The sequence below is a fragment of the Squalius cephalus genome (genome assembly GCF_949319135.1).
Source record: "Squalius cephalus genome assembly, chromosome: 1".
NCBI lineage: Eukaryota > Metazoa > Chordata > Actinopteri > Cypriniformes > Leuciscidae > Squalius > Squalius cephalus.
Genome location: NC_137122.1, coordinates 63,067,299 through 63,083,127, shown reverse-complemented (window position 1 = coordinate 63,083,127; position 15,829 = coordinate 63,067,299). Strand labels below are relative to the sequence as shown.

The 15,829-nt window shown below is 38.8% G+C and overlaps 1 protein-coding gene across 2 annotated transcripts in view; it reads left to right on the top strand.

The window, feature by feature from the left end:
- Window positions 1–15,829, top strand: part of prkcab (protein kinase C, alpha, b) — a 185,666-nt gene that overhangs the window by 150,498 nt on the left and 19,339 nt on the right. For both annotated transcript variants that reach the window (XM_079894726.1, XM_079894725.1), the window contains 4 exons: window positions 134–307; window positions 3,314–3,405; window positions 7,539–7,601; window positions 15,285–15,423. In XM_079894726.1, coding sequence (XP_079750852.1) covers window positions 134–307; window positions 3,314–3,405; window positions 7,539–7,601; window positions 15,285–15,423 — 468 coding nt within the window. The remainder of the gene's footprint in view (window positions 1–133; window positions 308–3,313; window positions 3,406–7,538; window positions 7,602–15,284; window positions 15,424–15,829) is intronic.

The window sequence follows — 15,829 nt, the reverse complement described above, 5'->3', positions numbered from 1 at the left end:
TTTCTGGACAAAAAAAAAAAAAAAGTATAATTTTCGGGCTTCGGGTCATTTTGACCCGCGAGGGAAGGATGAGGCATATGTCAATCACAAACAGAGTTTGCACTCTCCGTGTGTGTGTTTGTTTTCCACACAGGTGATGTTGGCCGAGATGAAGTCCACCGAGGAGCTGTACGCCATCAAGATCCTGAAGAAGGACGTGGTGATCCAGGACGATGACGTGGAGTGCACAATGGTGGAGAAGAGAGTGCTGGCCCAGAGAGAAAAGCCCCCGTTCCTCACACAGCTGCACTCCTGCTTCCAGACTGTGGTGAGACGTCATCTCTCTATATCGACTGTGTGTTCGTCTCTAGCATCTATCAGCTCTTTCAAAAAAATCAAAATTCATTTTCTCATCCTCAATCTGAAAATCTATGACTTGAAATTAAGTTATAAAAATGATTATATCGAGCTACATTAAGCAACATTTTGGAAAATATATTGATTTTTTATATGGTATTTTTAGGGGTTGCTTGTATAATCCAAATGATGAGAGATGCATGACGCAGAATGAACGAACAAAAAATTAAAATCCTTATGCACATCTTTTCCTATTCATATTGACCACATTTGTGACCCTGGATCACAAAACTATTGCCAACTATTTGTGGCAATAGCACAATCGACAACATAAATGAACAACTTTAAAGGAGATTTTCTCAGTGTTTCGATGCTTTTGCACCCTCAGATTCCAGATTGTCCTATCCTAACAAACCATACATCAATTGAAAGCTTATTTATTCAGCTTTCAGATTATGTATAATTCTCAGTTTCATAAAACTGCTCCATGTGACTGGTTTCGTGGTCCAGGGTCACATATATCAAGCCTTCTTAAATGTGTGAGTTATTTCAAATTATGTTTTCTTTCAAACCTGATTTAATATTAATCAAACATATATTTCCCCAAAGATGAAAACATTCATATAAAGTAAAAAGATAATTTATTATGAAGGCCATATAGCTGTCATATTTAAGTTCTTGTTTAGTTTTAGTCATAGTTTTTGTGCTAAGTTTATGGATTATGTTGTATTTTTGCTCTCTGTGTTTATTAAATGTGTTTGGTTTTTTCTCATTATCTCTCATAATTCGGATTATACAAGCAACCCCTGACCATCCCATACAAATAATTAATATATTTTCCAAAATTGTACTTAACGTAGGTCGATATAATCATTTTTACAACTAAATTTCACCATAAACAAAAGCTAAATTAGCTTTAATATGACATTGGATTTTTTACTTAAGTCAATGTTTAATTTAGTTTGCTTACTATAAATAAAGACAGCTTTAAAAGACCTTAATGATTATTGTAATATTGTGATGCTTTAAAATACGCGTCTTATTTTCTCCTACCTACTAAAAAAAAAAAAACACCAGAAAAATTAATAAACCCCACAATATTGATTGATTTCTGCCGTCGGTAAAGTGTTCTGCACAATAACACTCTGGTGTCAAGAAAAAATGATATGTAAACAAAATTATTTCTTCAAATTTTTTTTGTGGGCAGTGTTATTTTCTAAACGAAAACCGGACACCATGTTTTTCAAGTTAGTCCAGTATAAACATGCACTTTAAGTAAATTACACACTCTTTTAATTTTTCTCAGTGCATTTTTCATATCATGTGACCAAACATAACAGAATTATGACAAGATATTCCAGTGCCATGTTTGATTTCAGGGCTATTTTCAGTGGCCGACTGTAATTTCACACAATCTTTGGTAATACTTTATTTTACAGTGTCCTTGTTACATATGTTACATGTACTTACCGTAGTAATAACAGTAAATTATGCATAATTACATGCAACTAACCCTCAACCAAACCCTAATCCTACCCTAACCCTATGTTTTTATGGAGTGTGCCAGTGAACTGTCATTGTGTCGTAAAGGGCTGGCTGAATATTCTTCAAATTCTCTGTCTGTGTTTAATAGAGAAGTGTGTGTGAACACAGCAGATGCGAACAGTGTGTGTGTGTGTTTGGGTGTTTGCATGCGTCACACAGGGAAAGCTCCTCCAGGAGTCACAGCAGGACTCTCTCAGTATGGGGATCCTGCTCATGAATAATGCAACAGATCCCAGCTTGGCCTCACTGAATATTCATGAGCTGAACGCAGACAGCAAACCAGCCATCATGTCCACTCGCATTTCACTCCACACACTGTAAATCCCTGTGGGATGGTCACAACGAGGAGCTGGGAACACCAGCGTACTGTATGTGGTGGTAGTGACCTTAGCTAAATCAATGCACTTCCATACACACACACACACACTCACACAAATACCTCAGTCTATTAGCCTGTGTGAGTAACACTTTAGATTACCGTCATCAATGAATAAATACACAGAAATAATTGAGTAACGCAATATTTAACATTCTAGTTACTACTATAAACTTACAAGAAACTCTGGTTAATGAACAAAGTAACACTTTACAATAAGGTTTATTAGTAAATATTAGTTAATGACCTTAGTTAACATGAACTAAGAATGAACTACAGCATTAATTAATCCTGTTAATATTAATTTTAACATTTACTATACATTATTAAAATCAAAGGTTGTATTTGTTAGCATTAGTTAAATAACATTAACAAAGATTAATAAATACTGTAACAAATGTATTGCTCATTGTTAGTTAATACATTAACTAATGTTAACTAATGAACCTTATTGTAAAGTGTTACCATGAATAAGTAAGTATGAGCTATTAGCTAATCAATAACTACTATTTTTTTCATACCTCATCGAGAGTACTACATACATGTCATTAATTAATGAGAGTGTTACACAATGTGTAATTAATTCTAAAGTAAAGATCATGGTACCATTTTTTTACCAAGTTTTACCAAATCTAAATATACCGTCATACAATTTACTGACTGTTTCATCGTTTTCAACACGTTCGAAATCTATCAAAACCTCTTCTGTTAGAAAGATAATATTATCTTAGTGACAAATAAGCAGAATTCGCAACAGAAATGTAGAATAAATCACAATAAAACAATTTGCGAGACATGCAGTGAATGTAATCAGGCCATCCGTACTGTTCAGCCCTGAGAAGCATAACACATATATTCAAGTAATATGTGTTAGTCAATATGCCATCTGTCATGTTTGGTTGCTAAAGTAATCAACTTTCTAAATCTGAGAAAGAAAAGGGAAGGTCAAAGCAGGATCTTTGGTGACTGTGTCTGTTATACATCAATATGCCAATAACATCTGATCTGAGGTCAGGGTTGATTCTGCTGCTGTACTATTTATTTGTCTTTCGCCAGGATCGTCTGTACTTTGTGATGGAGTACATTAACGGAGGAGATCTGATGTATCACATCCAGCAAGTGGGCAAGTTTAAGGAGCCGCAAGCCGTGTAAGACATGTGCTATCAGTCAATACACACGAGTACAGGCTAATGATGAGCTCATTAATCAAGCCAAACACACTGTTTTAGATGTGATTGAACATGCTGGCTTCATGTTCGCAATGTAATGCTAGCATAATGCATGCTAAGTAGTGCCTATAATATAATATACAGCTAAATTAAAAATCATCTGAAGACATATAAACATTTATGCTACATTGTTGCATGACCATTTACACATGTATAATTCAGCAAGTAGCGTTCACTTATAATTAGTATGGTTATTTTGCATTTGTAATTAAATTTAATGTGAAAAACACTGAAAGTGTCCTTATGCTATTTTAAAGGTCCATCATTTTGTTTTGGAGGTCTCCTACTAAATAAACATTTTTACAGTAAACTTTTAAAACAAGTTCACCTTACTTTCATAAAGTTATTACAAGTAAACTTTATTATCAAAAATCCGAATTTGTCAAGCTGAAAAAATACGTAATATTCTAAGTAAATCCAACTTAACTGAGTCAATGTAAAGAGATAACTCAAAAAGTCAAGTTAAGCAAACTATTTTTTACAATAAATATTGATATGCTTTAGATTCTTTAAATCTGAATAAATAAAATGCAGTGCAAGAAATACTACCATGTTAAATACATAATTAAAACCATATATTTTTGTCACGTTACATGTGAATATTTTTATTTTATTTTAGGTGAATGTAAAACAAGAATTTGTTTGGACACTCAACAATGGTTATTTTGCATTTATAATTAAATGTAATGTGAAAAACTCTTAAAGTGTCCTTATGCTATTTTAAAGGTCCATCATTTTGTTTTGGAGGTCTCCTACTAAGGGTTTACATTTGAAATAAACATTTTTACAGTAAAATTTTAGTAAAAGTTCACCTTACTTTCATAAAGTTATTCCAACTAAACTTTATTAGTTCAAACATCCGAATTTGTCAAGCTGAAAAAAATCTTAATATTCTAAGTAAATACAACTTAACTGAGTCAATGTAAAAAGATAACTCAAAAAGTCAAGTTAAGCAAACACACATTTTTTTTTCATTAAATACTGATTTGCTTTAGATTCTTTAAATCTGAATAAATTAAATGCAGTGCAAGAAATACTACCATGTTAAGTACATAATTAAAACAATATATTTTTGTCACATTACATGTGAATATTTATTATACATGTGAATATTTATTTATATATTATTTTATTTTAGGCGAATGTAAAACAAGAATTTGTTTGGAAATGTGCTTAAAAAAAATGTCACAATGCAAAAACACATACAGTATAAAAGACTGTCAGCATGTTCATTTTTCTAATGCCACGCACAGAAAGTTCTGGGCTGCGTTTCCCGAAACCTTCTTATCGCTACGTCGTTCTTAAGTTACACCTTAAGCTGTACCTTACCGATAATACATGTTTCCCGAAACGTTCTTAGTTAAGTATACCTTCTGTAAGTCATACGTTCGTAAGGTTGGTCTGGATCACTCATAGCTTTACCTTATCACTGTTGCAGGTCTATACGAATATAATACTGAAGTTTTAATACACACAGACAGTGTTCAATTAGGCTAATTCAAGTGTTTTCATGCAAAGAATAAAATTGTCATTACACTGATTGTTGTTCGATTTTTAATTATATTCTTATATATTATATTATTAATTTAATTAAAGAGCGCTTTTAAAGGCCAGTGAAAGCATAGGCTACTGTCAGTTAAGTCCTATTTGGACGCTAATTGTTTCTCATGGGCTCGTATACGTATACGGTATTTTAAACATTTACAGGGGTGAGTCTGTGATTTTAGTGCCACCCGAATCCATAATATCAGTGTTTTTTCTCACTCAACCCACGTAAAAATCCCCGGCCAAATTAGTACCTACTGTTTTTTGACAAACAGGTCGTGTGGTGATTTAACTGCCGTCTGAATCCACATCTCTGAGTTTACAAGAAGAGATTGAAAATCCACTGTTTAAATCCTTTTTTGATCACTGCCGAGCACCGTACGTGAGATTTAGCCGACACTTTTATCACTGAAATGCTGGAAAGTATTTACAAGAACAATATTTCATCACAGCTCCACCTCAGCGAACAAAAATGGGAAAGAGAAGTAAAACAATTTGAAATAGTTATCATGGCAGCAATGTGATGCAATTTTAAAATATGTAGGCTAGGCCTACAGTAATAGGCCTAGCCTACATATTTAGCCTATAATAATAATATATTATAGGCTAAATAGGCTAATAATATATTATTTAGCCTATAATAATAATGTAATATAGCCTATAATAATAGGCTATTATAGTTTGGATTACTTTTTATAATATCCCATGAGTCCTAATAAATGCAATTTCAACTATTTCTGAAGTGCTTCTTTTATAAAGAACACCGCTTTCTCACATAAACAGCCGCTGCACGAGAGAATAATTGATTCTCGAGCCGTCGATATCAACCAATTCAGCACCACTGCCACGGACAGCGCCGGGTAACGTCGCACGTAAGAAGGTATATCTTAAGCAGCTTCTTAAGGTATGGTTCGGGGAACACGCCTAGCAATGGTAGGGGAGAGGCGGGACAGTTGAAACACTTTTCAGATAAATGTCGTTTTCTAAGATTAGGTTACAGATAGATTTTTTATTTTTTTGTGATTAACAACTCACATATGTGTTCTCTTAGTATCATGTGTTATTCGGTACAAATATAGAATGATTTAAGGAAAATATGACTTTGAACGGGAGTTGTGCTTTGTTTCAATCGTCCCGCCTGTGCGGGACGGTTGAAACACAGGGGTGGGACGGATGAAACATAACAGTTTAAATGGCAACTATTCATCTAATGCTTATTTTTGTGAACAACACCTGACAAGTAACTTATGTACATATTGTTACAAACATATTTTGTAATTTATTTTCATTTAAAGGTTCATATTAACCATTTTTGTTCTGTCGCCCAATAAACAATAGGCGATAAGCCTATGCGCATTTTGTAATCTTTCTAACAGGCTATTTCGACGAAGACAGACAAATCAGTTTACAATTAATTTTCTTACATTTCTTCCTTGAGTCATATTGAGTGTTTGCTAGTTGAATAGCCTGTTATTATGAAGAAAACGAGGCCAACCAGAAGACGATAAATTAAATTTATTGAATATTGAAGATTGGACAATCGATGATTATTACAGAGATAGCATGTGTTGCGTAATTGAAAATTAATTTGCATTAAAAGAAACACAAGTCTAGAAAAAGTATATGAATCTATGAACAGTATAGGCTATGACCAGGTTTAACGTGCAGGACGCGCGGTCGGGACGGTTGAAACACTGTTTCAACCGTCCCGACAGCGCATCCTGTCATTTAAACCTATTTTGCTCTTAAACTAAAAAACTCTGATATTGCATACTTAAGGGTGTGTTGCAGTACTAATACACCTGCCGTATTATCATTACAATGGCACATGAAACAATAAATCCAACTTGTCAGTCCAAAAAAAGTACCGCACGAAATAATTCACTCACCGCATTCAAAAACAGCTTTGCGGCTTTAACTCCAAAACGACACGACGTAAAGAAGAAATGTTTTCGCGGGTATGTTAGGCATTGCGTGCTGTACGTGCTGACGAAATTTGACGTACATGACGTGAGTGGTTTTCAAGGAAATCTCAGTGTTTCATCCGTCCCGCGTTTCAATCGTCCCGCCTCTCCCCTATACCTTTAGTTAAGTTATACCTTACGAGTCTTCGTAGCGCGCTAAGAGACAACGTTATCGGGAAACGCAGGCTTGAACATTTGCTCAATGACCACTCATAAATAAAACTGCAAACATATAATGAGGAAACATAAGATGCCTGTGTTCATAAAAGAGCTGCTCCTGAAATAAAGCTGTTCATGCTGTTGTTGTAATGTGTGTTTGCACGAGCAAAGAATGTCTGCGCTCACAAAATGTTTTCGCCTGGTCAACAGAGATGAGACAAATTCTGCCGGAATAACCAACGCTTGAACCAAAGGCACATTTGTTTCCTTTGCTTCTTGTAAGGACTGTGACACCAGACTGAGAATTACAACAAACAAAAAGTAGTCCTTTACATCTGTTTGAATGTGTGATGCTGACTAATCTACGCTGTGGTGTGTTGACAGCTTCTATGCAGCGGAGATTGCTGTGGGACTGTTCTTTCTTCATAGGAAGGGAATTGTTTACAGGTGAGTGGATTCACAGTATCTTTACTTTTTTTTTTTTTAAGTGTTACATAGTCATTTCCGAGCACAAATATTCGAGCACGGTAGATCTTATACAGCAGATGTAGTCACACCTTGTCGGTGGAAAATACACTTGCTTGGAGCAGATGTGACTCTTCACATGATCAAATTAGATTTGCTCAGAACGGAGCCAATAACAGCTGAGAAGGTGTCAAGACAATGCTATTAAAATCCCATTTACAGCTGTTACAGCAGGGAAAAGAGAAAAGCCGAGAAAGACCCTCAGTTTAATCACCATATAATTGCAGTAAATTCAGGACAAAGATGCACTGTGTAGCATTCACTCAATATTTAAAGACCCCATGAAATCACAGGCCCTGTTCACACCTGGTATTAAGATGCATTTTGGTCAATCGGATCACAATCGGATTACACCTGGGGCCGGTTTCACAAAGCTATTTTAGACCAGTCTATAGTGTTAGACAAGTCTAAAATTTGCTCATAGACTAGTCTAATGCAAGTTAGACTGTTTCACAAAAATAAAGACTGACTTAATTTAGACCAAAAAAATTAGACACCTTACCCCCAGGCTAACTTAGGTCTAAGACTCTATGTTACCTTGGCAACCAGCAGTAACAATCAGTTACAAACTGCCAAAAGAAAAGGGAAAATGGCTCATAATTTAAACATTTCTTCCAGTTATTACATTCCCAAGCAAAATGTCCTTGTAACTGTTTGGGCCGTTACATAGTCAACGCGAGCAACGATCGACGCGCTCCCTTTCATAGTCTGAGCAGTGGACGCAAGCGTCACGGGCGATGCGTGAAATGCAATACACCGCTCACGCAACTGGGGGTAGCTGCTAGTAGAGTCATAGTGGAGTCATAGCTCTGAACGCCCGTCTATTTCGCTTCAAATGCTCGCTTTATACGCGCGTCCTATTCGCCTTGGACGCGCGAATGGATTCAAAATGTTCAAGCGTCGAACTAGACGCGAATTTGACGCTCTATTCGCGTTTGGTGTGAATGCTGCATAATAACAGGCTGCGATGTCAAGATTGCAATGCTGAAGTGTGTGTGTGTGTGTCAGAGAGAGAGAGGCACGGGCGCGATCGAACAGTGGAAACATAAAAACATACGCCGTCATTTATACTCCTCCAACAAACACATATTTTCTGCTGGGGTAAACAGCACTGAGCGGTTGAGTGCGCTTACTCGATCCGCCATGTTTTTTGTTTTGAAAAGTGTCTTATTTTACCCAGAATGCATTGCAGTGTAGTCCTACTTAAGATAGTCAGAGTCTTAAGTGCTTTGTGCAACGGTCTGATTTAGATGTCTATCTGAAGTCTGACTACCTACTATATCTAAGCCATAGTCAAAGTCTATCTTTGTGAAACCGGCCCCTGGTGTTTTGATCTGGCTCTTTTGTCCACTTTCAACCACTTCTGTCCTGTTCCCTTTCGAAAGGGACCTCGCACTGCGTCCCCTAGAGGGCGCTGTGGGGAATGCCTCTGGCATCACCAGTGTCTGAAGCATGAGTCTAAACACAACAATGAACTTGACATTGGCGGACGGCTACCTATGACGTTACCACTGGTGCGACCGTGAGTATAACAGGCACGTGTGAAATACGTAATCCTTTTTCTTGTCTTCAGGAGACCGTCTGTTTTAGCGTGTGTCTAAATAGAGTATAGAACATAGGAGTATAGAAATTAGGCTCTCTGTGACCCTCCTTGGTCACTGCTCTTGAACTAGAGCGTCCTTTCGCTTAAAGAGTTGTTCTATTAGAGGCCTCCGCTCCTCTGAGCTCCGCTTATTATTGTGTCAGGCTACTAACCCTGTTATGTAGTTTCCTTGACAGGCGTAGGCTGTAGAGTATTCATCTGTATTTAGTCATAGGCTAAGTGGTTAGGCTCTCTGTGAGCCTCCTTGGCTACTGCAAGCGTTGTTAGAGAGTTTTTTTTGTTTATTGAGGCATCCACGCCCTTGAACTCCACTAAGGCAGCAATTGCAAGTTGTAGGCTCTCTGTGAGCCTCCTTGCTAGATATCCTGAGCATGGGGCGTCGTTAGGTCTCCTCTCGATTTAGAGAGTCGTCATGCTCCTCCGCTCCTAGAGTTCGGACTTAGAGAGTCGTCATGCTCCTCCGCTCCTAGAGTTCGGACTTAAAGAGTCGTCATGCTCCTCCGCTCCTAGAGTTCGGACTTAGAGAGTCTTCATGCTCCTCCGCTCCTAGAGTTCGGACTTAGAGAGTCGTCATGCTCCTCCGCTCCTAGAGTTCGGACTTAGAGAGTCGTCATGCTCCTCCGCTCCTAGAGTTCGGACTTAGAGAGTCGTCATGCTCCTAGAGTTCGGACTTAGAGAGTCGTCATGCTCCTCCGCTCCTAGAGTTCGGACTTAGAGAGTCTTCATCAGTGATGCGCGGGTTGATCCGAAATGAGCGGGTGCCTGCGGTCACCCGCGGTTACCCGCGGTTACGAGTCATCCAAAAATATTTTTAATGATATTCGGGTCGCGGTCGGTCGGGTCGTTTGAAATAAAGATGCCAATTAAACCTTTGTAATTTATATAGTTCTAGACACAATTTTCTATGAATACGTTTTAAATTTAATTTACACTTTATTGGCTGAATAACTGGCGCGAAGATGATGCACGAGCTCAGTCTGCAGGTAGAGATGGAGGCGGCAAGAGAAAAGGTGAAGACTGGGGAGTGGAAGCTCCGCAAATACACAAATAGAAAGAGCAAAGTGTGGGAGACATTTGCCGAAATAATGAAAGATGATGACCAAAGTGCTGGCTTTGTCATGTGTAGGCTACTTCTTGCGATGCTATTTACACATTTGATAACCACAAAACTGGCACGACCAACCAGGCACGGCGCCAGGATTCCAGTTTTGGATAAGCCATGCAGACCAATTGTGGATGGGCCTTAAATTAAAAACGTTAAATAAAATAAAAATAAAAAAACGTTATCCAATCACTGCTTATAATAAAAAAATATTGACTAATAGCCTACTGTTATATTATCTGTGCGTATACATAATATAGATTTTAATAGCTTGATGCTCTTTAAATATTGTGTTGCATTGTAAAAGTAAATCCGCGATCGCTCTCCATGGTTCTGACCAAAGAAGAGAGCTTTGGAATCTCCATTATGCATATACCTGGGCTGCATTTTCCGATAACATTGTCTCTTAGCGCGCTGCGATAACTTAACTAAAGGTATATCATTGCTAGGCGTCTTCAGGGCTATCATCCACTCGTGAGGCAGAGGCGCTGGCGCCCTCCTAGCAACGGCGCTGTTTTTGGTAAAACATGATTTTGACGACTTCATTAAAGGAGAACTCCGGTCAATTTTAACATTGAGCTCATTTTTTTGTACATTTGGAGTGCTGTCAATACAGAGAACAACAACAAAAATCGGTGTTGCCTACACCGAGTTATTCTATTTTTAAAATTTGCACCCTGTTGACTTCAATAGGGCAAGTAGTAAGCCTGCTTTTTAGCCTCTTAACATCCTTTAAGTGTCATTACAAGTGCACAGAAAATGTGAGTGATTCCTTCCGAGTAAACACGGGTGGATCTGACTGCAGTAGATGTTAGAGATATTAATAAAAACGAAGTTAATTCAGCCAGCGCTCATACCTTTGTTTACATCCTGTTTTCGGTGGAAGGCCATAGTAATCGATTGTCGAGTTCACGTGCATAGGTTTAGTTACCAATGATCACGCGCGTGAACTCGACAATCGATTACTATGGCGTTCCACCGAAAACAGGATGTAAACAAAGGTATGAGCGCTGGCTGAATTAACTTCATTTTTATTAATATCTCTAACATCTACTGCAGTCAGATCCACCGTGTTCACTCGGAAGGAATCACTCACATTTTCTGTGCACTTGTAATGACACTTAAAGGATGTTAAGAGGCTAAAAAGCAGGCTTACTACTTGCCCTATTGAAGTCAACAGGGTGCAAATTTTAAAAATAGAATAACTCGGTGTAGGCAACACCGATTTTTGTCGTTGTTCTCTGTATTGACAGCACTCCAAATGTACAAAAAAATGAGCTCAATGTTAAAATTGACCGGAGTTCTCCTTTAAGATTTGTTTTATAGAAAACTCTTTTTAAAAGATTTTCGTTTTGTATAAATTGTATCTTAATTTTGATCAATGTTTTATCAATCAATTGCCCGTATTTATTAAATAAGAAGCAAATATATAGCAGACAAAATAAGGCGCCGGTACGCGATCACTGCATGTGAACTGGAGGGCGCCGAAACTCAGCTTGTGCCTCACAGATTTGATAAATATAGGCTATATTACAGAAAGCTTGAAATGTCTACTTTTAAACGAAAATATTCAAACCAAAATAAATAGGCTATACTCTCTGATTATGTAGGCTAATCCATATGAAATGTGCATTTCTCTCTGGCGTTCATGGCGAGTCCGCAATCTCCGCATTGTCAACTTCATCTTTGCAGCGACACAGAAAACACCAGTTTATTACTAAACAATTAAATGTCTCCTTGCTAATTTAGACACATTCATAATCATTACTTTAACCGGTTCTTTGTGGCAAGCTTTATGCGTGCGGTCATTACGCTTATTCCTGTATGCTAGCCTATTTAAGTAATTAATTTAATATAAAGGGGCGATTTGTCCACGAATGGCTTAAATGAACAACTAGTCGACTAGAAAAAAAAATTAGTCGGAGGCAGCCCTTATTCCACATATTTTCGAACCAGCAGGCCATCTGGGTTGGGCGAGCGACCATGAGCGGAGCGGAATATTCAGAAATGCGCTCTCCGCTCACGAGCTCTGATCGGAACAAACCCGAACCTCACTGTCTGCTGAACTTGCGCAGAAACATCAAAATAGACATAGCCAGCTTTTTAAAATTGTTTTTAAAACTAAACATTTAGACTATTTTAGTACAAATTATGAGCTTATATTGACGATTTTTTATAATTCTTGACAAAATTAGAATATTAAGTTATATTAAGACGCTACGATGAGCATTATAGCTACTTTTAAAAAAATGCGGGTCAGGAAGCGGGTCGGGTACAATATTTTCTTTTTCGTTTTTTGCGGTCCGAGTTGCGGGCGGGTTAGTTGAAAACGTCGGTCGGGTGCGGTTTGTTTATACATTGACCCGCGCATCACTGGTCTTCATGCTCCTCCGCTCCTAGAGTTCGGACTTAGAGAGTCGTCATGCTCCTAGAGTTCGGACTTAGAGAGTCGTCATGCTCCTCTGCTACTAGAGAGAGTTTTCTTAATGAGGCCTCCGCTTCCCAGAGCTCTGCTAGGATAGGAAATGCGAGTTGTTGGCTCTCTGTCAGCCTCCTTGCAAGATGTCCTGAGGCAGGACATGGGGCATTGTTAGGTGGGGCATTGTTAGGTCTCCTCTTGATTTAGAGAGTCGTCATGCTGAGGCCTGCGCTTCTAGAGCTCTGTTAGGCAGTAGGGTAGTATGTTAGGTTGTTAGGCTCTCTGGGAGCCCTCTTCTTGGCTACTGACCTTAGTGTGGAGTGTTGCTAGGCCTCCTCTCATTTTGAGAGAGTTACACTGAGTGTATAGCTCAGTACTGCCCTTGGGTTAGAGCATTGCTAGGCCTCTTGTTTGAGGCCTCCACTCTTCAGGGCTGTCTGAACAGAAGTTCTGAGTGTTAGGCTCTCTGTGAGCCTCCTTGGACACTGGCCTGAATATGAACGTAGTTAGGCCTTCTCTCTCTCATCCCGTTAAGGCCTTCGTTCTTGAGAAGCTCTGGTCTATGATCGCGTTGCTGGTGTGCACCTTAGGGATGACGACTCTTTTGAGTCCTTTGACTTAGCTCAGCCAATAGGGCACTAATTCCTTCAGTATTTCGTTCCCCATAGCGTCCTCTAGGGGAGAGGGAGGGGGGATCCCTTTCGAAAGGGAACGTCTCAGCCGTGTGTCAATGTCAAGCTCATTGTTGTGTTTACCAGGCATTTCCCATAGTGCCCTCTAGGGGATGCAGCTTCTTGTTCCCCTTCTCAGGGAAACATCTTTACATTCGTAACCTGAGACAATTTCTTCGAGGGGAGGGTCTATGGGCGGGTAAATGTATATTTTTTTCAGATCTTTCGATCTAATGGACGAAATAAGCTTATGCAATTTACATATGAATGCGCCCAGAGACGACTGAAAAACATACGGAGAGCAGCAGTTTTCGTTTCACAGTGAGTGTGTTAGAAATCAGGAATGGTGAGAGAACATTGTGCTTGATACGTTTTTCATCTTCAAGCCAAACTTGGGTCTTCAGCCGACAAAGTTTAAATCCTGTCTGGCTTGCGTGCTTCCCATAATGTTTAAGCATTAGGTCAGTAGACGGTCTTTTGTGGCTGTTTGAACACATGAGCGTTTACACTATGAAAGCAATCCGGTCTAATGCGTTTTCAACTCCCTCTGGAAGTTGTTGAAAGTGGACAAGCTCAAAACGCTTTAGACCCCGTTTACACCTGTATTTAGTGTCGTCCACTTGTGATCCGATCGACCAAAACGCATCTTAATACGGTGTAAAAAGGTGTAAAGAGGGCCACAGTTGTTGTTGTTTTTGTTGCTTTTAGTCCATGTCTGTTGGTGTACACCTGAAGGTTGATGCCAGCCAGCAACAAGCTGTAATGAACTGTAATTCACTTATGTTGGAAGTCTTTAGGGCAACACATTTGGAGGGTTTAAATTAAGTGATTTTTTTTTTCTCACAAAATATAAATTCTTATAGAGCTTAAATTGTTTTAAACTGACAGCTGTTATTTGCGATAGATATCCACATTCTAGATGAATGCCAGCTTTATATGATGACATTTATAGACATCATGACATGTGGAGAACTCATTTGTCTGCAAATAGAAAACTCAAGTGTCATTGAAAACACATATTACTTGAGGTCCGAAACGCCCAAGAATTGCAGTATGTATTATTCCTGTCAAGAGAATGAGTCACTCTGTGAGGAAAGGGGGGTGTAAGAAAGCCTGTTTATCTGCAGAGCTGTCTCGCTCCCGTTCCCCGTCCCTGCAGGGCTGCGGCGTTCAGCTCGCATTAATCATGCTCTCTGATGATGAAGGCTGAGGTCGCCCTGACCTCGCCTCCTGCCCACTCGCACCCACAGCTAAACACCACACTATTCACTGTCAGCTGAAACATCCGCTATCCGAGGGACTTTCATACACGTTGGGCCTCACTTATAACCGTTGCGTCGCACAAAACGGGCCCTGAAAGAGGCGTACGCCACTTCCGATGCAGGTTCTGGTTTTATAAGTCTGAATATTTTTTGCCATACGCCATATTTGGCTTTCGGGCGCATGTACTAGGGCTGTCACTTTACGTTCGAAAATCGATTGCACAATCGATCGGACCAATCAACACAAGTTTCGAAAACGAAAATAGGGAATCGATTTTAACAGTCTTTTCTCTGAGCTCATTTGCACCCATTTTTGTGCCCATGGGCACAGAACCAGGTGTGTGTTCAGACGCATTGTTGGAGCGTTGTTATTTTGAGGAACTGAAATAGACTGAGCCATTGACCAACTTAAACCTGGTCTAAAGTCAATGGCACAGTTTAAAAAAAAAAAATTATTTAAAGAGCGCGTTAGTAATGTACACTTTTAGTAAGGATCCTAACGCACAGTTTTATAAATGAGACCCCTGGTTTGTTTATTTTGTCCTCAGAGATCTGAAGTTGGATAACGTGATGTTGGACGCCGAGGGCCACATTAAGATCGCAGACTTCGGCATGTGCAAGGAAAACATGTATGAGGGCATGACGACGCGCACCTTCTGCGGGACGCCGGATTACATCGCCCCGGAGGTGAGACATGCATTAAACAAGTAGTTCTTACAAACAAACAAACAAAAATTTGTTTTTTTACTCATCCTTAGTGGTGTAGTCACGATATATATCGCAATACAAAACTGCAACAATATGTGTGGATAGTGACAATATGTATTGTAGAAATATTCAAGTTTACAGAGTTTTAGTGTCAGTACTACATTAAACTACTATAATGTTGAATATAATGTATAATAATGCAATATTTGTGGGTCCTGATAATGCCAAACGTTACCAGTAAGAAGTGTCCTACATTATTTGAAATATATCTAGTCAGTGAAAGAGTTCAAGCATATTCATCTAAAATAATTCTGTGTTTTCATCTTCAGAATCATGAATATGTTTATTCTGGTGTCTCTATTGTCCTGTGCTTTGGGTTTATCAG